Genomic DNA, 27,007 nt, shown 5'->3' with positions numbered 1-27,007 from the left:
TATATATGATGGGTGTGGTGGTACATGCCTTTAATCCCAGCCCTTGGGCACAGGTAGGTTGATCTCTGTGAGTTTGAAGCCAGCCTGGTCTACCAAGCGAGTTCCAGTCCAGCTGGGGCTACAGGAAGACCCTGCTTCAAAAAGACCAAGAAAAAAAAATTATATCTGTTCTGCAAGGCCTTTAATCCCAGCACTGGGGAGGCAGAGGCAAGCGGATCTTTGTGAGATCGAGGCCATCCAGGTCTATATGGCGAGTCCCAGGCCAACAGGAAGACCTTGTCTCAAACGAATCAATAAGATACTTTTTAAAGAGTTAACTCCCCATTTCCTGCCTGAAACATAGCAGACCTATCAGGATCGTAGTAATAAAAACCACCATATATTAAGTTTGTGTAATTCAGTGCTAGGTGATTCTCATGAATCTCATGATGTTATGTAGTCTTCACAGTAACACCGAGATTTCTAAAGCCGTCATCCCTAGTGCATGGATAAAGAATCAGCTCAGAGGGACATGGCTGTCCTAAGTTATCATACAATATTAGCTATAATCCTTAAAATAGATTAAAGTGGGTCTTCTAATTTCAAGATCATAATTTCAGTTCCCAGGACACTACACCAGCCTTAGGACCTAGGAAACTAACTGCCAGAGAAAAGCTTTGGCAAAATCCCGCCTAGGGCGGGAGTGACAGTAGGCGTGGCCTCACCAAATTCTCTTCCAGCGTGGGGCTGTAGAGCCGCAGAGCCGTAAAGAACTGTACAGGTCGTGAAGTGTCGTGAGCGGAAGGCTGGCTTTACGGCAATCCAGGTTCTCCTGCCGGCGCCTGGTCTCCAGGCTCCTGGTTTCCCCACGTGTGTTGCTGACTGTATTCCGCTGGTGATTCTACTTGTCGGCGTGGTACAGCTACACTGAAGAGTGGCAGCCTCGGCTTGGATCGTGAGCTGATGGAGTTTGTCGCTGGGCAGGAAGGGACTCCCGGAGGAGGTCTCCTGAGGGTATTGGAGGGGGCGCGGCCGAGTCCTGAGGCTGGAGGGCTGGGAATCAGGAACTTAGCTGGGAGTCTGGAGGCCGGTGGAGGAGAGGAGAGGAATGGCCTGACGGGAATGAAGAAGACAGAGGATGTGGAGGGGATCAAAATAGACTTAACGGTTGTGAAGCAAGAAGTGGTGGACTGGTCGGATTCAGATGGGGGCATGTTGGACGGGCGCTGTATAAAGCAGGAAGTGGAGGATGGGCCAGACATGAAGGATGAGCCGGCAGGCATACTGCAGGTGAAGCAGGAGGTGGACGGTGGTTTGGTGGTAAAAGAAGAAAAGGTGGGTGAACCCGAAGTGAAGGAAGAGGAAGTGAAGGTGAAGGAAGAGGTAATGGACTGGGTGGACGTGAAGGAGCAGGACCAGCAGGAGAACTTGAAACAGGAGTTGTTTGTTCATCAGACCGTAAAGGAGGAGCAGATGGTGGATGGAGCGAGTGTGAAAGAAGAGGATATCCTGAAGAGAGAAGCGATAGAGGACCCAAAGGTGAAAGAAGAGCCCCGGATGAATCCCCCAGTGGGCTCTAAGCGGAAACTGGCCATGTCGAGGTAGGGCTGGGAGAACACCCCGGGTGGGGAGAGTAAGGCTGTGGAGTTAGTGAAGCTGTAACAGCAGAAGATGGATCGATGTAAAATAAGCACACACTTGGGTCCCTGGAGTCTGAGTATTGGTGGTAAATTGTTGAGAGTGAAGTGGTAATGTCGGTAGGTAAGGTCAGGTTAGGAAGTGAAAATTCTGGGCATCAGAAAACTCTGAGACCAGATCTTGCTAGCTAGCAGGCTCTTGACTCTGCTCTTTAGAGAAGACAGAAATAAGGAAGAAATATCTAATAAAAACCAACAATGAAGTGGATTAGGTTAAAAGTGGGCAAAATGTGTGTTGACTTAACTATTGAATTTCTTTATGGTGCCTATGAATATTTCTTTAGGTGTAATTTCCTTACTGTGTTCATGTGACAACACAGGATCAAATTAGAGTCAGAGTTCTGGAAATATTTCTGACTAGAATACCTTGAAACAAATAGTACTAGATGCAGTTATCAGTATCTGAAGATTCTAGAAGAATGATCGGGGACAGAAGATGATTAAGGTCATCTCTAGATTATTTTGATGTCCATTCTAAGTTAGATATGGCCGGGGGAGACATTACTACCAGGCATGGTAGCACATGCCTTTAATTCCAGCACTTGGGAGGTGGAGGTGGATCTCTGTGAGATGGAGGCCAGCCTGGTCTACATAGCAAGTTCCAGGCCAACTGGAGCTACAGGAAGACCTTGTCTCAAAAAGACCAAAAAAAGGGGAGGGGCATTACTACCACTCTTTAAATTTGGCCATCTCATATTTTAAAATACCCAAACATAGCTCACCGATTGTACTTCTGGATGTACACAGGAATTAAAAACTTTTAAACCATTGATTTTGCCAATCGGTGGCACACACCTGTAGTCCCAGCACTGGGAAGGCTGGTTTCTCTCATTCTCTAATTATAGTAAAAAAAGAAGTCAAAAGTGAGATGATTATTTTTTTGTTTTAATGTATATTGTTTTCTTTAGTGGTGCTGGGAAACATTTTCAGAGGGAATTTTCAAATGATAACAGCTTATATACTTTACTCTCTGGCTACCTGCGTATAAGTTGTAAAAAGTCATTGAATCAACATTTGTAGTTTATAGATAAGTAGAATTAACTTTTGATAATAAAAGTTATATGTGCACTTTTGCAGGTGTGAAACATGTGGTACAGAAGAAGCAAAGTACAGATGTCCGCGCTGCATGCGCTACTCCTGCAGGTGTGTATGTAACTTCCTACCATGTTACTGTTCCCTGTGCAGTCTTCCTTCAAAATGTAAGAGGGCTTCCTCTGTTTCTTTAGTTTGCCTTGTGTAAAGAAGCACAAAGCAGAGCTGACGTGCAATGGAATTCGAGATAAAACTGCCTATGTCTCAATACAGCAGTTTACTGAAATGAATCTCCTAAGTGGTAAGTCATTTTGTGCAGAGCAGATTAATGTTTCCTGGCCACTGGTATATGTCACATTCTGATTTTTCTGTTCTGAAATTCTTAGATTATCGATTTTTGGAAGATGTGGCAAGAACAGCAGATCATATTTCAAGAGATACTTCCTTAAAAAGACCAACAAGCAACAAACATGTAAGTGTTTCTTATCTTTTCTAGTTAGAATTTCTTCCAATCAGTTAATTATTTCTTAGCTCTATTAAGTGGCCACCAAAATCTGGGGCTATTCTGATTAGGAGTGACAGATGAAAACAAAGTGCTATCCCTTTTTATTGTCGTGGAAGACAGACGAGATGAGTGGGCCATCAGGATGTATAGAACGGTATATGTAATTTCATATACATTTAAGTGCATATAAAAATTGAAGAGATTAAAGAGAATGTGAGTGGTGTTTGAGGGGCATGGAGTATTCAGATTGCTGTATTCAATGTGACAGTCAAGAATTGCTTGATAGGAAGAGATAGTCCATGAACATTTGGAGGAGGCTTTCCTACGTACAGACTAAAGCAAAAGTGGCACAAACCTATAATCCCAGAGCCCAGGAGGAGTACATAGAAAGACCCTGTCATGCACACAAGAACAAGGGAACAGAGCACAAAGACATGAGTTAGGAATGGCACTGGTATGTTTGAGGAATTAGGAGGGGCCAGGTGACTGAAGCCAGTAAGAGCATGCTTGTTCTTTAAAGAGCAGTCTTGGTGTTTGGGTTGTGTCAGGCAACAGTGGCAGACCGGAAGACCAGAGAATAGCTGCGAGGCTGTGGGCTCTGTCCCATGGGAGAGATGGGGGTGGCTTGGTACACTGGTAGAAATAATTGGAGAGTGATGAAATTACATTTTGGATGGAAGAGTTAACAGGGCTCGGTGTTCTAATACACTGAATTTTCTTGCTTTTACAATCCCTTTTCATTCCTTAAACACTGGAAATTTAAAGCTTATACTTATGAAATATTGTGTAACTGGTGTTATTTTAGAAATTCATTAATGTGATTTAAGTCAGGGGCCATTTAATGTAGAAGTTATAATTTTTAATACCTTTTTTTTTTTTTTTTGGTCTTTTTGAGACAGGGTCTCCCTGTAGCCCCAGCTGTCCTTTAACTCACTATGTAGACCAGGCTGGCCTTGAACTCACATAGATCCGCCTGCCTCTGCCTCCCCGAGTGCTGGGATTAAAGGTGTGCACCACCACGCCAGGCAGCATCTTTTTAGTGTTGCTGGTCTAGATATCACATTACACATACAGAAAGAAAGTTATCATGGATAAACTCTTAACTATTACTCAGGTTAAATTAAACCTAATTTAGTTCTCCTTAAAGGGAAATAGCTTTTTTCCTTTCTATTATAAAATCTAACATGCATAAAAAAATAAAATAGAAATATAGTGTAATGATTATAATGACTATATACCGAAAGGACCATCTTTATCACATATCAGTGCTTAGGTCAGTTTCTGGCCTGCCTGTTTTGTTGGTTCATTTATCTATCTTGCATCAATACTACACTCTCTTAATTATTTTAGGTTTTTGTGTAATTAAAGAATTAATGGACACAATTATGTGTATCCAGTGTTTTGATGCATGTATAGTCGTAGAAGGTTCAAATTGGGGTAATTGGTATATCTGTCCTCTCAGACGCTGATCGTTTTTTGTGTTGGGCCATTCCATGTTCTTTTTTCCAGCTGTTTAAAATCTAGTAAATTATTGTTAACTGTAGGCACCTCGATGTTCATGAACACCAGAACTGTGTCTTCCTGTATTTTTCAAATCACTAACCTCTGTCTAGCCTCTCAGCTTTTTATTCAACCTTTATAGTCTGATAAAGTAAATCTTTTCACATTGTTCTTTTTCCTAGATTATCTCTGTGTTCATTGATATTCTAGATGAATCCTCAAAAACAGCCTGTTCATATATAATTTCCCTTCCCTCCTTGGTCTTGATTGGGATGAATTTATTTTACAGACCAATTTGGGAAGTTTACTTTCTTTACAATATTGACTCTTTAAACTTCATTTTCATTGTATCTGTATTTAATGAGTCATTGTTCATAGATTATATTTTTGTAAAAATTGGTCCGTTTGATCTAAATTTTCTATTCTTTACATTTTTTTTTTTAAGGAAGAATACAGCTAGATGTGATGCCTTTCGTCCCAGCACTCGGGAGGCTGAGGCAGGCAGATTTCTGAGTTCGAGGATGGGCCTGGTCTATATATATAGCAAGTTTCAGGCCAGCCAGGGATATATAGTGAGACCCTGTCTCAAAACGAATACAAATTTTCCTTGAGGTTTTTCCTTTTTATACATGAATAAATGATAAGTTTTTTTTAACTTCTAAACTCAGGGAGAATTTCTAGATGCCTTATTTTAGCTTAATTACATTGTGGTTAGAGATGGCACGCTGAATTAATTCCCACTTCCATGCTAGGGATTGAATCCAGGGCCTTGTGCATGCTAAGCACACATTTTCACCCTTTACCACTGAGCCACACCCTTGGCTCCTGAATTCATTCTATTAAAATATATGACTTGATTTTCAGCCAGGCGTGGTGGCGCATGCCTTTAATCCTAGCACTCCGGAGGCAGAGGGAGGTGGATCTCTGTGAGTTCAAAGTCAACCTGGTCTCAATAGTGAGTTCCAGGCCAGCTAGGGCTTCAGGAAGACCCTGTCTCAAATGACCAAAAATAAAAAGATTTGATTTTCACCCAGCATGTGGTCTGTCTCCTTTGTTAAAAAAAATAGGGGTTTATTCTAAACAGTTGGCACTTTGTGTATGTGGGGTTCCAGCAGGTACAGATTCAACCAACCACAAATCAAAAGTATTTGGGAAAAAAATTCCTATACTGAGCAGATACAGACTTTTTCTTGTCATTACTTCCTAAACATTACTTCATAACTACTATTGATGTATATAGTATTGAGCATAGAGATTGTTTAAAATAGATAGAAGAATATACAAATGTTATACACAAATATTATGCCATTTTAAATAAAGGACGTAAAGCTTGGCATCCATCAGTGCCCCACAGATACTGAGGGGCAAAAGCATATTTCCTGTAGGTCAGATTTGTTAAGTAGCAGATTGTTTCAATCATTTCTAACTTTGCTTGCTTGATATTTTTTTCCCTAATTCTATTGATTATTAAGAGAGGTATGTTAATAGTCCTGGAAAGTAAAATCAAAATGACTTTGGATTCTCTTGTGGTTCAGTTGTTTTGCCTCATGGACTTTGAAGCTGAATCACATACATCTGGAGTTATGTCTTGGTGTAGTTAATCTTTGGCTTTATGAGGTTACCTTTCTTTGCCTCTAAGGTTTTGTCTACTCTGCCCAATATTAATAAAATTGTTTGGATCCAGTGCATGGTGTTTGTATGAGGTGTGTTTTCATTTTCCTTTCCACTTATTTTCATGTTTTGATATGTCTTTTGTGTCATAGCTATGTTCTCTTTTGAGCAAGTTTGATAATTTGGGTTGGGTTTTTTTTTTTTTGCCAACTTGAAAATATTTTTAGACAGTTTTAAAATATATTTATTTTTATATATGCATTTCCCCCCCCCCATTGTCTGGCAGTCTTAGGTGTTTTTAGTGGGAGGCTTCATCCTTATAATCATTGCTGCTGTTATTAAAACCAAAGTCTGCTGACTTACAAAACTACATATAATTTTTTTGTCATTTCCCTACTTAGCTAGTGATTGCTGACCCCTCCTTTCTATTGGTTTGATTATCTAACTTTGTATTGCAAATTTTAGGTCCCCATTCACTTAACCAGAAAAGTTGACTTGCCTTTTGAGTGATCATTTTTCTTCCTTGATTCAGCAGATGTCTCAGTAGGTGATAACATATCCTTTGTAGCTCTCTGGAGTTACAGCCAGCTCTGGTAGTGAGTGAGTAGAGTAACATGCTAGAGCCAGGTATTTTACAGCCCATTTTGTACCGTCTCCAGCAGTGAGTACTCAAACTAGGCCTTGCACTGAGAAGTACCAAGTTTTTGTCCTTTAGGAGCATCCTTTCTAGGAATAAAATCAAAGAAGCATCCAACTCATAAAACACCATCAGTGAAAGAAAAATCTCTGAAATTCTTACTTTGACGTATAGAACATATGCTTTAAAGTACAGGCTCTGGAATTAGACTGATCTGTATTGGAATTCATGTTTTGCCTGTCAGTCACAGCTGTGTGATGCTGGAATCTCATTAATTCTTAATGCTGAAATAGGCTGATAATATAAGTACTGCATGGTGTTATTTTTTTTACAGTTTATGTTTTGTTTGGTTGGGGGTAGTGTTGAGATAGTATACTATAAACTTGACTGGCCTAGAACTTACTATATAGACTAGGCTGGCTTCAAACTCAGAGATCTGCCTACATCTGCCTTCTGAGAACTGGGATTAAAGGTGTGCACCACCACACCTGGCTCATAGCTTTGTGGTAAAGATTTGGTAAGATTCTGCTTAGAATACTTTACTCAGTAAATCTTAACTTACTGAATATAGTTTCACTCAGTTATGAAATGTAAAGCATTTTGAAATTAATTGTCTGTTTGGTTTTGTTGTTAGATGTACTTTATGAAAAATCGTGCCCGAAAGCAGGGTATTAACTTAAAACTTCTACCCAATGGATTCACCAAGAGGAAAGAGAATTCAACATACTTTGATAAGAGGCAAGTTTCCAACTTAATGTATAGGTGCTCTAATCTGATAAGGAACATCCTTTAAGATTTGGTTTTCATTTGAACTTTATTTTCCAAAGTGTGGTTTCATTTGAACTTTATTTTCCAAAGTGTGATTTATAACTCTTACTGAGTGACAAAGAGTAGTTGTGTGTGCAACTAATAAAAGCTTGGGCATGTGCTATGCTTTCTTGCTGTCCTTTGAGAAGCTTCAAATGTTAATGTATGTGACAAGTAAATATTAGTATGTGTAACAAGCAGTAAATACAGTTGTCATTTAATCTCTGTAGATTGGAATTTGAGAGTGGCCATCTCTAATAGCTCCCCAATAGTGCTTATGGTTTAAGAACCATGATTTGAGTAATAGTGTCAGGCACTCTAAACTGTTTTCTCTGAGACCTAGAACACCACAGAAGTGCTTTAGTTGGGGGCTTAAGGTTCAAAGTTGTGAGTCAGAGAGGTTCTGTTTTAATCAAAGCAGCTTAGCTTTTATTGTCCTTTCTACATTGGAATTATGAATAAGATTGCATTGAAAAGCTAGCTGTAGCAAAGAAGACTTTAACATTCACTCTAAGAGTGAATCTTTTAGTACAGGTGATGATAATGATAATGATACATAGAGAGTTGGTTCCCCGCTAAAAGTGTTGCATTGAAAAGGCCCCAAAGGAGAATAGGATTCCATAGTACAGTCAGCCCACTGTGTTAGTGCCCCCTGTCCCTGAAGATTATGTGTCTGTGCTGACTTTTCTACTTATTATTTCCTAAACAATACAGTATAACAATTGCTTATAAGATTCGCATTGTATGAGGTACTGCAAGTAACCTAAAATAATTTAAGTGAATGGGAGGATGTATTCAGGCTACTATGCAAATACTCCATCATTTTGTATGAGATTTGAACATGCACAGATTCTGGTATCTACAAGTTCTTGGAATCAGACCTTCATGGATGCTAAGGAATGGCTGAGCTATAACTAGCCACCTAAATTATTGGGTAAGACATTCAGAAGCCAAAGTTCTAGATGTAAAGTCAAACTCCTGAAAGAGTTATTCCTTCATAGTAGTAACCGAGGTCTTTAGCAAACCACTTCCCTTCTCTGAGTCCTATTTATTTATTTATTTATTTAGAGGCAGGGTCTCTGTGTTGCCCAGGTTAGTTGCATTCTCCTGGGTTCAAATGCTTCTCCCATCTCAGCCACCCAAGTAGTTGGGACTGCAGGCACATAGAGCACCTCAGCCTCATCTTTATGATATGGGAGAGTGAGCTAGGTAAATTGCAATAATTTACTGTTCCATAGGTTAAAAAATTAGAATAATTAGAATTATTATTCTAATAAAACTTCCACACTTTCAAAAGATGTTATATAATTACATTATCCTCAGTTTATATGTTTTAAGATATAAATATTTGTGAGAGTGATTTTCCTTTTTCATGATTGACTTCCAAAAGTAGTTTCTTTTATTTACCAAATATGAGATTTCTTTGTGTGCTTTGAAACAGACATACTGAGAATTTAACATAACTTGTTTAAAATTTGGAATAACTGGTTTGTGCCTTCGTATATATAAAGTATGTTCTGTTTTATGAAGGAAGCCTTCCATCATGACTGTCATCCAAGATTAGTTCTCAGTACTAAAAAGCTTATGGCTTCAAGTATAATGTTTTTGTGTCTTTGGATACGTGAGTGTGTTCAGGAGTTTTTCCTAAAGAATGTTATTCTTTCAACTGAGTTTAGTAACTAAATTTTTATTTTGGAAAACTCCAAACCTCTGAAATAACAAACCAGACACTTCCTACAATAATATTTGCTAATGAATTTACAGAAATTTGAGGTTGGTCCTCTATTTTTAATGTTTTCTCCATGAAGAAATTAGTGGCAGTGTACAAAGTTCACAGGAATACATATATGTATATCTGCTGTAGGGTTTTTTGATACTGTAAAAACCTGTGAAAGCTGCTCATATCCTTCCCTTCATTGTGGACTGAGTTAGGAAATGCTCCTTTCACAGTGTGGAGTTGCACATAGATGCTAAGCAAAACCAGAATTTAATAATAGAAGCAGTGTCATCAAATGGTATCTATGAAAAAAATTGTTGGAATTGAAATAGTTCTCTAAAAGATTGGAGATCAGGGCTGCAGAGATGGCTGAGCACTTGAGTACTGCTCTTGCAGATGGCCCTAGTTTGGTTCCTAGCACCCACACTGGGTGGATCACAGTCAACTGCCAGTAACTCCAGCTCCAGGGGATTCAGTACCTTCTTCTGGCCTCCTTGGGCACCTGCCCTTGTGCACATACCCACACAGAAATACGTATTTTAAAATAAATCTTTTTTTTTTTTTTTAATTGAAGGCTTACTTTAAGTTAGTGGTTCTTTGGATTTGAGACCCTAGAAAATTATCTGTATACAAAATATTTAGTATTTAATTTTAGGAGAATCTGTATTATAAAAGAAAAGCTTTATACACAACCACATTGTTTTGTCTCCCATAGTTAGACTAGAGTTTGAGTTGAAGCTGTTGACCTATACCAAGGACATTTTAATAAACAGCTCCTTGAGTTGTGTTGGAGTTGCAGTAAGGGTATTGTATGTTACTGTGTACTTTGTGCACATAGCCATGGGAGAAATATGTTTTTGATCTATTTCTTCTGATTAACTCTTTGTTTTTCTCCTAAACCAAAGTATTGTGGCTTCAAATCCCACCTCAGCTGTGATCCCCAGTCAGTCTATCTGAATGTCAATTCCCCCATCAGTAAAATGGAAGTGATTTTAATGTATTCACATTACCAATACTTAATATTCACTAAAAAAAAGAAGTCAGATGTTCCTTGTAGAGTTGTTTTTCTTCTTTCAGAGTCCCTCAGTGAGGTCCTATAAAGAATGTGAACCAGGCATGATGTTATACATTTGTAATTCCAGCACTCTGGAGACTGAAACAGGAGGATCACAAATTCCAGGCTACACTGGGCACCATGACAAGGGCCTGTCCTATAAAGGTTTTTTTTTTTTCCTTTGGTTTTTTGAGACAGTAGGTCCCCTGTAGTCCTTGCTGACCTGGAACTCGCTACATAGACCAGGCTGGCCTCGATCTCAGAGATCTATCTGCCTCTGCTTCCCAAGTACCAAGATTAAAGGTGTGTGCCACCACGCCTGCCCTTAAAAATTTTAATGTGTTTTTCAGGTTTATCCAGAAATAGCTTAATTTTATCTCCTCCTCCTCCTCTTCCTCCTGTTTTTTTAAGACAGTGTCTTGTGTATACCAGGTTGCCTCAGACTCATTATGTAACTTCTGATCCTCCAGCTTCTATCTCTGGGGTGCTGGGATTACCAGGAATTGAACCCAGGGCTCTGTGTATTAGAGGCAGGCATTCACGTAGCATTGAGCTATGCTCTAGTGCCCATACCCGCCCCCCAATCTTCTTTTTTTGGGGGGTGGGGGGGCATGGCAGGGTCTCACTATGTAGCCCTGGCTGATCTAGAACTTATTGGTAGACCAGACTGGCTTCCACCTTACAGAGATCTGCTTGGCTCTGCCTCCTCTGGGATTAAAGGTGTGACCACCATGTCCAGCCCCATTTTCAATTTTTAATGAAATTGTATCACACACAGAAAAGAACACAAATCATTCTTGTGTCCTAACATCTAGAAAGACGATATCACCAGCACCCCGCAAGTTTTTATTGCTTCCCTTAAAATAACTGCTGTCAACGTTAACTGTCTCTAGCTTTCATCCTCATAGGTTAGTTTTGCCTGCTGAATTTTTTCCCAAATATAATTTAATTGCTTAATCACATTTACTCACCTGTTAATTTTTTTTATGCATTTCAAAGTAAATACAGGCCTCTGACTATTTCAATGTTATTAACTAGAGCTCAAGAGCTGCCTGCGTTTTTCCTTTTGATACAGTAGAATTTACATGCTGAGAAAGCATAGATCTTAAATACGTGTGTGCCGAGGTGGGGAGCAGGTACTGGAGATCTAACCATGACCCCCCGTCCTGGGTGAGAAGGCAAGGTCTCTGTGTAGCCTGCGTTAACATCAAACTTGCCATCTTTCTCCCTCGTCTCTCTACAGCACGATCAGTTTTGTAATTTTATTGACATTTTGTTTTTCCTTGTTTGAGACAGCTTTCATGTAGTTGGCCAAGGCTGGTCCTTGTCTCCTGACCTGCCTCCACTTCTCAGGTGCTGGTATTACAGCCATGTGCCATCCACTTGGCTTGCAATCTGATTTCTTCTTTTTTTAAAAAATATTTTATTATTTGTATTTTATGTGTATGAGTGTTTTGCCTGCATGTATGTAAGTGCACCATATTGCACAATGCCTGTGGAGGTCAGAAGAGGGCATCGTATCCCCTGGAACTGGAGTTACAGACAGTTGTTAGCTGCCATGAGTATGTTGGGAACTGAACCTGGGTCCTCTGCAAGGACAGCCAGTGCTCTTAATTGCTGAGCCATCTCTTCAGCCCCATAATCTTATTTCTTAAAGTGTCTTGCTATAGTCTTGGTAATTTGTTTAGTTAAATTGTCCACATCACTTTCTTTTCTCCTCTGTGTCAAATTAATCTCATATATTTTTTAACTTTGTCTATATTTAAGTTAACATATTTTCATTTCCAGAAGTTGTGTTTCTATTCCCAGATTTATCTGGTCTTTTAGGTAATATTGTACTTCTCTGTTTTCAAGCTTCTTTTAATTTTTCTTCAATAGTTTAAGACATTTATTACTATAAAAATAATTGAGTATTTGAAGTTCTTGGAAGTCTCGTTCTGCTGTCTGCTACTTCTGACTCTTAATTATGAAGACTGACTGGCTTGTTGGGCTTTTTCCCCCCTAATATGTAATTGTGGATTCAAATCTATATGGATTTTATGCTTATGCTTGCTACTCGTGGACACCAATCTAGGACCCTTTCTAACTTCTGTGAGCTGTTTCTTAGACAGTACTAGCAGCAATTATGTGATCCCCAAACCCATTTGAGGAAGCCGTAGTTATACATCCTCAAACAACTGCTGCTTCTGTGCTGTTTCCTCCTCCCCATCTTCTGGCATCCCACCCCTCCTCCCTTCTCTCCGTCTCCCCACCAAACTGAGGCAAATTTTCCTTGTTCTCATCTTTTGCTAGTGAGTAGGGTTTTTCTACATTACTCCTTCACTGCTGTTACGATTTCAGGTTGATGTCTCCAGCATATATGACTATCAAAAGCCTACAGAATAGGTATATATTTAGCTTTTAGCTTTTGACTATGGGTTCTGGGTCTTGATTTCTTTTGGCCCCTAGATATTTCTGTTCCTTGCTGATGAGCTCAGGGTCTGTGGTTTCTCTGGCTTATTAATGTGCTCTGTGGGAGAGCTCTCCATTGTCTTCTCTGCCTTCTCCTGAGGTAGGTCAAGTACTGGGAAAGAGGTGGTCAGAGAGGCCTAATTGCTTGTTAACCTAGCAGTTCTCTGGGGTTTTTCTACACATAGGGAAATGAGGTAGTTTTCATGCCTTCCTAATTAAATGTACTTATATAGAATGATTGCCAAAAATATTAAATGAATAAGGGTACTTGTAAATCCATGTCCATTGTATACTATCATTATGTAAGATACAAGATACACACACACACATATTTACACAAGGGCTGCCTGCTGCTCCTACCCCCTTCTTCCATTTATAAGGTTTATAGTCCAAGACCCCCAGCAGATTCCTAACAGTGTAAATAATGTCGGATCCTGTGTATGTATAGGGTTTTTTCCTCATACATACATATCTGTGATACATTAATTTATGAATTAGGTAAATTAAGAGATTAACAATAATAATAGAACAATTATATTCATATACACTAGTGAAAGTTATGTGTATGTAGTTTCACTCTCAAAACACCTGGCTGTGCTGTGATGATGCGATGAGAAAAAGCAAGGCGGAGCGCTTCCTGCTGCAACCTGTTGCCATCGATCCAAGCACAGTAGACTCTTTCCCTCACAAAGCTAGTGCCTTTTCCATCTTAACTAAAGACTTGCATACTGCAGTCCTAACTTCTGCAATGTGACTACATTAGCAAAACCAGCACAGTTCTCTTTTTTATAGAGTCATAGATAGAAGATTTGTTCTTACCCTAGACCTTAGGAAACTCAGCATATGACTTTTTATTTCCCCAAATTGAGAGCTTTCACTATTTCACTTAAAGGAAGCGTTTTCTGGCCTCCCTTTGGCATATTCAGATTGCCAGCATCACTACTCTTCCACTTAAGTAGATGCCTAAAATAAGCATTACTTCAACGGCAGCACTGCAGCATCTAGTGTGATGCCTAAGACAGCAGCTCCGTGACAAAGATGCAGGTTACACAGAGAATGCAATGCACAAGGGATGGTGCACATCTCGCCTAAAGGAACAGAGTGTGCCAGGCTTCATCTCACCACTTAGGACAGTGCAGTTTGAAATAGGAATTGTTTATTTGGGGAATTTTCATTTAAGTATTTTCCTATCACAGCTAATATGGGTAACTTGTAAGCATGGACCACTGTATTCCAGATGGCAGAAACTTTAGGGAAGCTGTCTTTGTCTCTTCTGTTGCTAAACAGAATAATCACCGCCTGGGTAATCTTAAAAGAGATGAAAAAGTTTAGGGGCTAGAGAGATGGCTCAGTGGTTAAGAGCACAGTCTACTCTTACAGAGGAACTGGGTTCAGTTCCTAGCTCCCACATAGCAGCTAGCAACTGTCCATAACTCCAGTTCCAAGGAATCCAATGCCCTTTTCTGGCTTCTGTGGACATTGCACAACATAGGTGCATTTACATACATGCAGGCGATACACTCGTACACATAAAATTTAAAAATTAATATTTGCATATTTCAAACTGTAAATTTAATTTTTAAAAGGTATTCTGGAAAAAAGGGGGGTGGTTACTGGGTATGGTTAATCCCAGCACTTGTGGGGCAGGGGCAGACAGGTCTCTGAGTTCCAGGTCAGCCTTGTCTACATAGTGAGTTTCAGGTCAGCCAGGACTTCATGGTGAGACCCTGTCTCCAAAAAAATAAACAAATAGAAAAGGTATTCTGAGAGTATCCTATGGAATCCTGTGTTTTTCTGCGTGGCTACCAGCCTTTTAATTGTGTTCTGATGTCTTGCTAGTGGGAGCTGTTTCTATAACCTGCTATTTGTGCTCGAGGGTCGAGTGGTTGTGTTAGTAGTGATATGTAAGGAAAGTGCTTTAATACGTCAGTTAGAAGGAGGGATTAGACTGACGGGTCCTCCCCAGTCATCTATGTTTGACAGCTCTTATTTGAAATGTTTGGAACTATGTTTCAAATTTTGGAATTTTGGGGGTTTTGGAATATTTGCATAGATTTACCAGGAGATCACTTATCTGAAAAGCACATAATAGTTCAAAAAGCTTTGAATTCAGAACATTTTAGATTTTGTTTTTAAAGATCTATTTTATTTTTAGTCTTGTGTATATGTGTGTGTACCTGTACTGGAGCCCACAGCAGCCAGAGGTGTTTGGCGCTGGAATTACAGGCGGTTGTTAGCCATCTGGCTTAGGTGCTGGGAACTGAACTTAGGTCCTCTGGAAGAGCAGTACATGCTCTTAACCACTGAGCCATCTCTCCAGCCCCCACATTTTAGAATTTTGCATTAGAAATACTTATCCCATGCTAAGCCTAATTCTTGGCTTCGATTTGTGTCTGGACTAGACACTTATTCCCCAGATGGGGCCACACTTGACCTTCTCTCCAAAGTACTGCTTTTATATGAGCTGGACCCTCCTACCTCTCACCAACACTTAAGCCTTCTGCTATGTTTATTCTCTACTTTCTGCATAGAACTGTGAGTTCTAAACTTCTCAAAACATTCTTTGGACCTCAGCTTCTTTTGCTTTCTTTATTTGTGTCTGTCATCTTTATAGTACACTCAGAGATGCACTCACTGTTAAAAACATGAATTAGTATTTAAGAGTTCCATTCTTATTTTAGAAGCTAGCCACTAGGTGTCCCTCTTGTAAAGATGTATCAGATCTTTTACAAATAAACACATTACTTTTATTCTTTGAATACACTTCAGCTTTCTAATCATAGTGTGCACAGTGCCCCATCTGCCCCTTTGCCACTGTCAGTACACTCCTTCCCTTAAACATTTGTGGTAGCTCATAGAACACAAGCTTGTTTTTTAAACATACTATCTATAAATATAAGTAGTATACATTTTTAGTTTTCTACAACTTGGCTTTGGAAAGAACAAGGAAGAGTGAAATGGTAAGTCCAGCTGTTGTGTCATGGAGGAACAAGTAGATTTTGCAGCAAGATTTGGGCAATTATGTAATAGGTACTCAGTACAAACTTAGTGATTGAGCTGTGTATCTCTTCATTCCTTTTCCATACAGCTTTTAGATAGTTTGGTAGAAGAATTTCAGAGGAACAGCAAGGTTTTTGAAAACCATTGTGAAAGAGTAGAAACCTAATTTTTTCCCAGTCTGGCCTCTACTTACTGTGACATATCAAGAGTAGCCTGGGAGTTCCTGTGACAGTACCTCACAGGGTTCCTGAGACACTCCCTGAAAGTGTACTTTCCACATCATGGTTAACCACCATCTGTGGGTCAGGAAGACTGACCAGTTTAGGACAGCCAAGTAGCTTTGTGTGTCTAGAGTTCAGGGTGGGAATCAGTGAGTCATAGGGACTGGAAAGTAGCCTGCACAGTCACATCAGGGAGTTTGTTTAGGTACAGTCCTGCAGACAGGTGCTCTGGGTAGTCTTTATCGTCTGTCCCCACCGGGCTTCCTCATGTTTTGAGCTAAAGGTACCCAGGGTGTTCGTCCTGTTGAGACCTAGAGTGTCTTCCTCTTCTGTATTTCCTAGCTATCTGTGAAAGTACACATGAAAGCTGATCTACTCTGTTATGTCTCCTGTGCTTGAGTTCCTATAGCACATATTTCTCCACAGTTAATACAAAACAGATGCCAGGGTTTAATAGTGGTATTCTTTGGGGGTTTGTTTTTTGTTTTGTTTTAAGACAAGGTCTCCCTGTAGTCACAGCTGGCCTGAAACTCCTATGTAGACCAGGCTAGCCCTGATCTCACAGAGATCTGCCTGCTTCTGCCTCCCAGATGCTGGGATTAAAGGTGTGCCCTACCACACCTGGCTAGTGGTATTCATTTTTGGTGTGCATGTGTTGCTCTTCCTCCACTCGAGTATTTTTAGTAGGGCTTCCTTGGTGTTTTGAAGTAGACATTTTGTATCGTGTGGGACTTGTTAATGTATTATTGGAACCTTGTGTTCCTGGTCTTTACCCAGTAAATGGCCCTGTGTTCCCCAGTCTTAGAATGCTCAAAACTGACCAGCTATATCCAAATGCCACTGCCCTTTCCACCATACACCTAGTTGAGAGCTGCTTTAAGTGCTCAGATACCAGTTATTTGAATCAAAATGTTCTTTTTCATTCCAGTCTTTACCTACATGCATTTTCTTCATATATCATCTCCTAACGCCAGCACCACGTAGTTAACCTGTTTCCTATTACCGTGTGATGGTAGCAGTGATTTTTAAAAGGGCAGAATATATAACTGGAACTTTTCAAAGTATTTTCATGATGTGGTTTTCATTCTCAAATTCTAGTTATTTTAATCCATACCAAGTAACTAAGCAGATCCTCTATGTTCCTACTTCCAAAAGTACTTATCATGGTACTAATCCTAATAAAATAAATTATATTTATGAGGAAGAGTTGCATTTATTTTTTGAGAGGCCTTAAGTTCCCATCTTGAAAGATATTTGAAAGGTCAGGGGGCTGTGAGGGAAGGGTTATGTGGCTATTGCATGCATTTGTCCCTTGAGAGTTTCCAAATTTGGTAGATTTTCTTTCAGGTTTCAATTAAAATAAGATTTTATAGCTGACAGTGGAACAAGGTGCTTTTATTCCTGAAATTCTGTCAGGTACTATTTGGTGCTTCTAAATACCCTAACAACTGACAGCATAGGTCTCTTCCTTTTCTGTTGCTTGTAAATGGAAGGTGAAATCTGGAAGGAAGAAAACTTGAGTCTCTATCAGCGGGATGTGTGAACTCAAGTAGCCAGTTCAGGCTGGGCTGGGCTGGGCTGTTATAAGTGTCATACCAAATGTCCAGAGGTAGAAGGTACCTCAGGGTTGTTAAGGTGGTAGCTTGTTTATGATCATGGTATCATTGCTTTGCTTTTTATCTTGAGTTTTTACTTGGTTTAGTGGTGCTAGGGATTGAACCCAGGACCTTCATTGCATCTTCCATCAGCTGAATATCTTCACAGTCATAGGATGTTGCTAGTAACAGTTTGTAGTAAAGCAAAATCTATAAGGAGTGCTTCTCTCTCTGTACTGAGCAGGAAATTGGAAACTCGCCATAATCATACTGCTAAAGTCTACCCAATCCTGAGCCACTGAACCCAGGAAAATATGTGACTTTGTTAAAAGCCAGTAGGCACAACCTCCTGGAGGGTAGGGAAGGGACTCCACTGCCAGAGTGTGGTATGGGTTAGGAGGAAGGGGTAAGCCATAGGAATTGGGGCCAGGTAATCAAAATGTCCGCTATTCATATGTGGAAGACATACTTAAAATAAAAGGTAATTGTGATATACTTGAGTTAGCACTTTGGAGAAAGAAGTGGTTACTGAACTTTCACTTCTGGAAAGTTACTCTAGTTTAATAAAGTCTGGATTCTAGGGTTGTGATACTTGGGGTTCAAACACCAGTTTTGCCACTTTTTGTCTTAGTGTTTTCATCTGTAAAATAACATTTACTTAATAGAGTTACAAGGATTAAATGAGTTAATAGGTATATATGTAGAACTGTAAAAAACAAACTTATTTTTTAACATTTTTTCTAATACTCTATTATTTTTATTTTATGTGTATGTGTGTATTGCTTATATGTAGGTAAGTGCACCCGTGTCGTGCACTGCTCATGGAGGACAGAAAGGGCTGCTGGATCCCCTGGAACTGGAGTTATGGACAGTTGCTAACTACCATGTGGGTGCTAGGATTCGAACCTGGGTCTTCTGCAAGAACAGCCAGTGTTCTTAATCACTGAGCCATCTCTGCAGCCCTTTATTTATTATTTTTATTTTATGTGTATGAGTGTGTTGCCTATGTGTGTGGAAGTGCACCCATGTCATGCAGTGCCCACGGAGGTCAGAAGAGAGCATTAAAGAATTCCCCTGGAACTGGAGTTACGGGCAGTTGTTAGCCAGTATGTAGGTGCTAGAAATTGAACCCATGTCCTCTGCAAGAAGTAGTCAGTGCTCTTAACCACTGAGCCACCTCTCCAGCCCCCTGTTGTCGTTATTTCTAATTTATGACAGAATATTCTGAAAATCAGACATGTGGAAGGTCTAGCTTTAGCTTATCTCATGGTGTCTCTTGATCTCTTTTCTGTTGTACCCGAAACCAGGTAACTTATAAAGAATAGAACTTTATTTTCCTGACTGGCAATTGAAGAGTCTTAAGAGCGTTGCTGTGGTATCTGGCAAGGGCTTCTTGCTGTGTTATAACATGAGGGAAGTTACCATACAGTGACATGGTGAGACAGAGAGGGAGCTCCCTTTTACAACAGACCCACCATAGTAATCCATTCATTCATGAAGGGATTAGTCCATCCATAAGAACTGAGCCCTCAAAACTCAATTACATTCCATAGGTTCTGTCAGCCTGTGGCACTAGGGAACAAGTTCCCCACACAGACTTTTGTAGAGCATCTTCAAACATTGCATGGAGTCACTTGTATCTAAATCTCTGAAGTAAACATTAAGGGGTAGTTGAACTGACATAATATGTCACTGTGGTTCTTAAGAATAATTAGAAGTACTTCTCTTAAAAGCACAAAAATGGGCTGTGGAGAAAGGCGCTTGCCACCAAGCCTGAAGACCTGAGTTTTATCCCTGGGACCCACATGGTAGAAGTAGAGATCAGCTCTCACAGGTTGTCCTCCAACCGCCACATGTATGCCATGGCACACTTCCCATCACACACACACACACACATTCACAAAATAAATAAATGTAATCAAAGAAAGGATCACACAGTGGCTGAAAGTATAACATTTTAAGTCTGCTGTAGAAGCAGTTGAGTACTAGGTTAGTGGATCTTCCTCTCAAGTCTTTCTTTAAAATATTTTATTTATTATTTTTATGTGTATGAGTGTATTACCCGCATGTAAGTGCACCCATGTCATGCAGTGCCCGTGGAGGTCAGAAGAGGGCATCAGATCCCCTAGAACTGGAGTTACAGACAGTTCTTAGCTGCCATGTGGGTGCTGGGAACTGAACCCGGGTCCTCTGCAAGAGCAGTCAGTACTCTTAACCACTGAGCCATCTCTCCAACCCCAATCCTTCATTCTTTAAAAGCCTTGTGAGCATTAACTCCTCAGAGAGCATTAGGGCCCACTACAATCTGGTATTAGCGTGCAGATACGATTTCATCACTAACCACTGAACACTAAATTCAGTGTGAGTTTACTTGCGAAACTTATGGCAGATATTTTCAGTTGAAGGCATTGGCAGCATTTCTGAGTTTTATAATTCAGATCATTGAATATATAATCTTAATAGCAAGTATATTTTAAACTTTCAAAATATTGTTTGCTCATTTGACACTGTAATATATTGATGTTATCCTCAGATTACTCTGAAAAGACTGAAGAATAGAAACACGAAATCCTCTACTTAAAATCACATTAAATAATCAGTTGATAGAAGAGGACTCAAACACAATATCCAAATAATCTGACCCCTGACCTAACTCTTGGCATCATAGAATATATATTGCCTATGCTTGCTCTATAAACTATTGAGTGCTTTCACATGAAAATTGTGGAATGGAAGGAAAGATGCAAGGCCCTAGATAGTATAGTAGTTTGATCAGTGCTCACAAAAGAAGTCAGGACTTGTCCTGCTGTCAGTGTCTGTGCCCAGAAGGCCTAGTGAGCCCTCAGAAGTGTTCTTGAGGAAATCATGGCCAGTTCATTGATGGGATAGCATGAGGTTGGGTGTTTAGGAGTACTATTCAAGCTCCTTTGTTTATTAAGCAGTGCTCAGGGCGGCTCGTGTGCTAGGCATCACCAAGCTGCAGGTCAGTCTTTGTTTTTGTTTTTGTTTTGTTTTTCTTTTGAGGCAGGGTCTCATAAGTTGACCAGGTTGGTCTTAAGTTTGATACATAGCCAAGCAAATCTTGAACTTTAGATCCTCTTGCCTAAGTCTCCCTAGTAGCTGAGGTTACAGACCTTTGCCACCAGGCCTGACTTACTTCCTTTAAACTTTATGTGGAAATCTTAATAGAATTTAGCCTCCATTTCTGCCCCCTAATTGTAGCCTCTTTTCTGGGAGAGGGGGGTGGTCTTGAGATCAGATCTCAAGCATGTAGCCCAGGCTAGCCTCAGACTCACTGTGGAGCTGGGGGCTAACCTTGAACTTCTCATCACCCTACTTCTGCCTTCCAAGTTCTGAGCTCATAGGCGCAAGTCACCACACCTGGCTATTTGGGACATATTTCTTAGCAAAATACCTTTTGAGGTCATTAGATATGTAAACATGGTCCTCCTTAGGTAATAATTTCTCTGTGTGTGCAGTGTATGTATATGTATACATTCACTTGCAGACACACTCGTGTGTGTCTGTGCACATATGTATGCAGGTATGCACTCACATGTTTGTGAGTGTGGAGGCCAGGGGGCAACACTGGCTGTCTTCCTCAGTCACTCTGCACCTTATTTTTTGAGGCAGGATTGCTCGCTGCATGTAGAGCTCACAGATTGAGCCGAGCTGAGTGGTGGGTGAGCTCCAGGGACCTGAGCTAAGGCCTGCAAGCACTTTTACCAACTGAGCCATATCCCCAGTGCCAGGGTCATAGTTCCTAAGGTGCAAAGGACACATGTTAAAGTGGGTATTTCTAATAAGGAACTATTTTAAATTTAGAAACAATGTTAGACTTACTCCTGATCTTTCTCTCACTATTATCTGGTGCTTCCCCCACAAAGTGCCTTTGATTTTACTGATCAAATCATTGTGAAAGATTTATTTAATGCAGGCATATTCTTAAGCAAGAATTAAGTCATAATGTCAAGAAATAACCATTGTTAAGTTGGCATATTTTTCTGTCAGTGCTTATCATTCTGTGTCTTTCGGGGCTAATTAGCATTCATCATGTGACTGTGTAGTGAGTTTCTTTACTCTCCGTATGCTGTAGGTTGTTTCTGTCAGTCCCATAAAGTGTGGTGTGGTGGACACTGCGTATCTCCTACTTGCCCGTTAGTTTCCTGGTATAAATTCCCAGCTGTGAAACTGTTGGGCAAAAATCTGCACTTTTTCAAATTATGAGTTGTTTTAGCAAATTTTCTGAAATTGAACTTCCAAAGCCCTTCTGCAGGGTCTATTTTGTTCAGCAGTAGAGAGTGTCCTTTTTTCTCCACTTGCCTAGTGTTTCTGATTTTGAAAGTATCTGCAAATCTAATGACTAGCATGCTCATTTCTGTGAGCATTTCCTTCTTATTGAATTGTGCTGTACAGCGTGAGAGCAGTGCCATCTAAAAGGAGCTGAGGAGTTTGATTTGCATATTCCTTAGGATGGTGGCTCTGATATTGAAATGACAGTTTTAAGTCATAAAGTTAAGACTGACTGAGTACGTACATGAGCATGGACCCCTCCTGCCAAAGGGTCTCATCCATGTTGTTACTTGATTGAAACTGAGTGAGCCTTTAAAGTGTCTAGAAAGTGTGTGCTGATACAAATGCATAACTCCCTGAGAAGAAAGTTAACAATATCTATATTCCCTGCTTTATACAAGTCCATCAGTTTCTCGGGTTTTTTTCTTACCCTCTCCCAGGAAGCCTTTCAAACATTTTCCTCCTGCCTTCTGCCTTGATATACTGCAAGTCTCTTTATTCAGTGGCCTTTTAAGACAGAAGATAAATGCATGACATCTTCAGGTTTTGTTGGCCCTTCAAAGAACCATTGGGACAGTACTGCCTCTGTTCAGAATGTGTGGGGTATCTGTGTATGGTGTACAGGGGTGTGTGTTTGTGTATGTGTGCTTGTGTGAGTATTTGGGAGAGGGCCTAAAAACCTCAGCTACGCCTTTGTGACACCTTTGAACCCTTTGGTTTCTTGGGTCTCGGAGAAGTTAAGTGCGTCTGTTACTTTATCCATTGCACCGAAAGGAACATTAGAGTTAGTAATTACTTGTCCAGTCTATTTTCAAACTCTAAACGTATGCCTTGGAGTACCTAAGTTCTATGGAACATTTAGGTACAGTGTCTCTAGTCTTGAGAAGGTTGATCTACCAATGGCCATTGTTGAAGGCCTGTGCTGTGTTTAGGGAACAGTTGCCCCACTGTGTTGTAAGTAATGCTGAGTGTTCAAGCCTCAGCCCCATTCATTCTCTAACAGTAGTCTTACCCCCAGGAATATCTGGGAGCATTTTTCATTTCAGGTCAGAACTGGAAAGGGAGTAGGTGTTCTTTGTAACATCTAGCAGTGGATTGATGGGACATTTGTCCCATCACAAAGAATTGTCGGGTCTAAAATGTTGCTGCTGCCAGTGCTGGGAAGGCCTAAGGTAGCATAGTGATTTCATCCTGGAATTAATCTTTAGAAGATAATCCATGTAATGTTCTGCATTTGCGTGCATGAATACGTTTTCAGCCATTCCTGTATCACTATGTATAATTATGAAATATAGGGGACAAACTTAGTTGTTTTGAGTCTAAGGAAAAGATTTGATTGCCCAGGGGCAGGTTTACATGAATTTCAGGAACTCAAAGTCTTCAGAGAAGGGGCCAGCAAGATGCCTCAGCAAGTAAGACACTTACTACTATGCAAGCCTGATGACCTGAGTTCAAGCCCCAGAACCCACATAAAGGTGAAAGAGGGAATTAACTCCATAGAGTTGCCCTTAATCTTCACATATGCAGTGTGGCTCAAATAATAATAATAATAATAATGTTTTTTTAAATCTTCAGAGAAAACTCACCCATTTCAACTCTTTTAATATTTTGTTATTTTTATTTTATTTGTATGAGTGCATTGCCTACATGTATGTATTTGTACCTGTGTTGTACAATGCCGCAGGATGTCAGAAGAGGGCATCAGCTCCCCTGGAGATACAGTTGTTAACTACCATGTGGGTGCTGGGAACTAACCCAGGTCCTCTGCAGGAGTAGCCAGTGCTCATAACTGCCATCTCTCCAGCCCCTCATTTCAGCAATTCTTTACAACTCCACTGAACTTCTCTTTCCAACCCTGAATTGAGGAACTGTATAAACAGTTATCAGGCATGTTACCAACCTTTTATTTCTTTGTAGAAAAAATATATCTGAAAAGTTTGGTGATATGAAGCCAACTGTAGTTGGTACATAATCCCAACACTCAAAAGGCTAAGGCACAAGAATCATGAGTTCGAGAGCAGCCTGGGCTACATAAGGAGTCTAGCTTGGGTTACATAGTGAGACCCTGCCTCAAAATATATAAAAAATAAAGTAAATAAAATGGTAATAAGTAAATGGATTGAATCTCAGTGGGTATGCTGTTTTGTATATTTATTTACTTTTCCTTTATTTTGGGACTATTACAAGATCACATTTTAAAAGTAAAGAAATGTACTTTTAAATTGGTATGTGTTTGGACAGAGACAGAATTAGAAAAACCTTTGTAGGAGTCATAATTTACAATGTCTGTATAATTAAATAATAACAAATGGCTTCATTATCACCACAGCAAGTCAAATCATTTCCAAGGGCTTGCTTTCACTTTGTGTTTGGAATGTTAATGTTTCTGAAGGCATTCAGGATTTACAGAATGTTAAGAAAGGCAAATGGTTCTTGAAATCACTCAAGGAATGTCTGGGATGACCAGGATAGTTCACCAGGCTCATGAGTTGCTCATCCTTTTCCAGTCTGCAAATTAACAGAGAAGAATAAATATATTTCGAGAGAAACCACATTATGCATTAAAATAAACAAAGTCTACTTAGTTCTTAAAAGGAAAGTTGCTTAGTCCTTGATAATGATGTGCCAGAGGTCTATTTCATAGATACTGAGCATCATGAAGCGTTCTGGTCTGTGTTAATTATTTAAAGCTAGTAACCTTTGCTTTTGCATTTCAAATTTTGTAAAAGTTCATTGCCTCTGAGATATTAGACTTGACTTTTCTGTTAGTATAGTGTTCTTTTTTACTTTGTTATAGCCAGGATAAAAAAATAAACCTAACCTAATGTGATTTGTTCTTGTATAATAAAGGTGCTGGCAGCATAAACAGTATCAAGCATGTGTTTTTCTCTTTTTTAAATATTCTGTTTATTTTTATTCTCTGTATGAGTGTATTGCCTGCATGTATGTCAGTGCACCCATGTTGTCCAGTGCCCACAGAGGTCAGTAAAGGGTGTTGGATCTCCTGGAACTGGAGTTATAGATAGTTGTTAGCCACCATGTAGGTGCCAAGAATCAAACCCGGGTCCACTTTAAGAGCAGCTAGTGCTCTTAGCCACTAAGCCATCTCTCCATCCGGAAACGTGTTTTTCTCTAGCTCTCCAAGACTGTCCTGTTACTACAGAAAATAGCTGTATTCAGATTGTGATAACTTACCCTAATGAAGTAGATTTTACTTGGATTTATCGTCATTGCCTTCAGAAATGTTTGGTGAAAGATATGCTATTAAATTGTGTGTCAGGAAGGGGAGTTTAATATTATTTTAGATTTTTGAGACACTACTGTTAAAGGATAAAATTTTAAAGATACTGATCATTACCCAGAGGAAATATAGCATGTAGGCTGTTAAAATTTTTTGCTAAGATTAGAAAATAAATGTAAAGCCATCATATATAATGAAGAGATTTCTATCATGAATATTTTTACTATTAGTTGGCTTTTTTGTTTTGTTTTTAAGGGAATGGTATCTGGAGTCACTAAGTTTAGATATGGTGGTAAGAGGGTAGAAGGTCATTTTCTCAAATCAAGCATTTAGTGAGCTACTGTCATGGATCCTGTATCAAACCAAAATTTAGACCAGAAAGCAAGGGAGTCAGTGCATTTTGCTTAGCAACCAGCTAGTTGTCTCATGTTGTTACCGAGACCCTGTAGTCATGCCTCATGCACATCTTCAGCCAGCTGGCATTGACAGACAAGACTTCATTCACCAATTTCTAGACTATTCGGGCAGGGACTTTAGCTTGTTGTATTTAATCATGAGGAACTACATTTGTAAACTTTAGTAACTTGCTGATTGCCAAAGCCCCCGTACCATATGAAACTACTTCCAGCTCAGGGAAACAGAGCCCTCGGGACTCAGAATTGCTTCACTGTCATTCTGTTTCCCTCTTAGCAGCACTTGGCACATAGATTATTTCAAAACCATAGTTGCTAAAATCCTAGAAAACAGCAAATATATCTTAGTAAAAACAGTTAAATTCTAAGACAATTATAGAAAATCTTAAAATGAAAATTTAGAACATTCCATTTACAGATGTTGATCATGTACCTTAATCCTCACATATTTTCTCTCTTAGAAAACAGCAGTTTTTTTGGCATGTGAAGCTCCAGTTTCCTCAGAGTCAAGCCGAGTACATAGAGAAAAGGTACAGTATCACCACCGCTGGTTGAGATTTGCATTCATTTCAAGACTCTGTAATTAGACAGTGAAGTGGTGGAATGCGTCACTTAAGTTGTGATATAGCCACACAGTGCAGTAGCACTGAAAAAGAGCGCTAGCTGCACAGTGTCTGTGAATTTCAGCTGTAATGTTGACTAGGAAAAGCAGTTAAGGAAGAGTACATAGAGCATGGTGTAAGTTCTGTGTAAGTGTGTGCAAGAAATCCCAGCCACTCGTGGTGGTACAGGCCTTTATTCCCAGCACTGTGAAGTGACTTCAAGCCCAGCACTCTTGTGAATTCAGGACCAACCTGGTCTACCTAAGTGAGTTCCAGGCCAGCCAGGGCTGCATAGTAACACCCTGTTTAGGAGAGGAGAGGAGAAGAGAGAGGATGAGGGGAGAGAGAGGAGGAGAGGAGAGGAGAGGAGAGAAAGAGAGGAGGAGAGAGGAGAGGAGAGAGGAGGAGAGGGGAGAGAGAAGAGGAGAGGAGAGAGGAGGAGAGGAAAGGAACAAGGAAAGGGAAAAGGGAGAGAAAAGAAAAGAAAAAGTCCTTCAGAAACCAAGTAGTATACAAAGGAAGTAGACCTTAGATTGGAAGAAATAAATCACAGCAGTAATTATTTGAAAAGGGAATATAGGTATTAAGGAGAGGGATGTAATCTGAATTAGGAGGGCTGAAAATTTTCTGTTTCTTAGACTGACTGGTTGTA

General features: G+C 39.9%; 1 protein-coding gene across 2 annotated transcripts in view; it reads left to right on the top strand.

Moving 5' to 3' along the window:
* The first annotated feature begins 776 nt into the window (after nucleotides 1-776).
* Znhit6 (zinc finger HIT-type containing 6) overlaps nucleotides 777-27,007 on the top strand; it is a 59,470-nt gene continuing 33,239 nt past the window's right edge. The window contains exons 1-7 of one of the 2 annotated variants that reach the window (XM_029560287.1): nucleotides 777-993; nucleotides 1,435-1,580; nucleotides 2,754-2,819; nucleotides 2,903-3,009; nucleotides 3,095-3,180; nucleotides 7,596-7,699; nucleotides 26,215-26,283. In XM_029560287.1, the coding sequence (XP_029416147.1) occupies nucleotides 943-993; nucleotides 1,435-1,580; nucleotides 2,754-2,819; nucleotides 2,903-3,009; nucleotides 3,095-3,180; nucleotides 7,596-7,699; nucleotides 26,215-26,283 (629 nt within the window). In that variant the 5' untranslated portion in view covers nucleotides 777-942. Of the gene's footprint in view, nucleotides 1,581-2,753; nucleotides 2,820-2,902; nucleotides 3,010-3,094; nucleotides 3,181-7,595; nucleotides 7,700-26,214; nucleotides 26,284-27,007 lie in introns of both variants that reach the window. The other variant, XM_008826248.3, reaches the window with a different exon arrangement.

This window comes from Nannospalax galili, unplaced genomic scaffold, assembly GCF_000622305.1.
Source record: "Nannospalax galili isolate Female #2095 unplaced genomic scaffold, S.galili_v1.0 scaffold9, whole genome shotgun sequence".
Taxonomy (NCBI): domain Eukaryota; kingdom Metazoa; phylum Chordata; class Mammalia; order Rodentia; family Spalacidae; genus Nannospalax; species Nannospalax galili.
The sequence above is the reverse complement of the archived record's forward strand: the minus strand, read 5'-3'. Positions and strand labels throughout refer to the sequence as shown.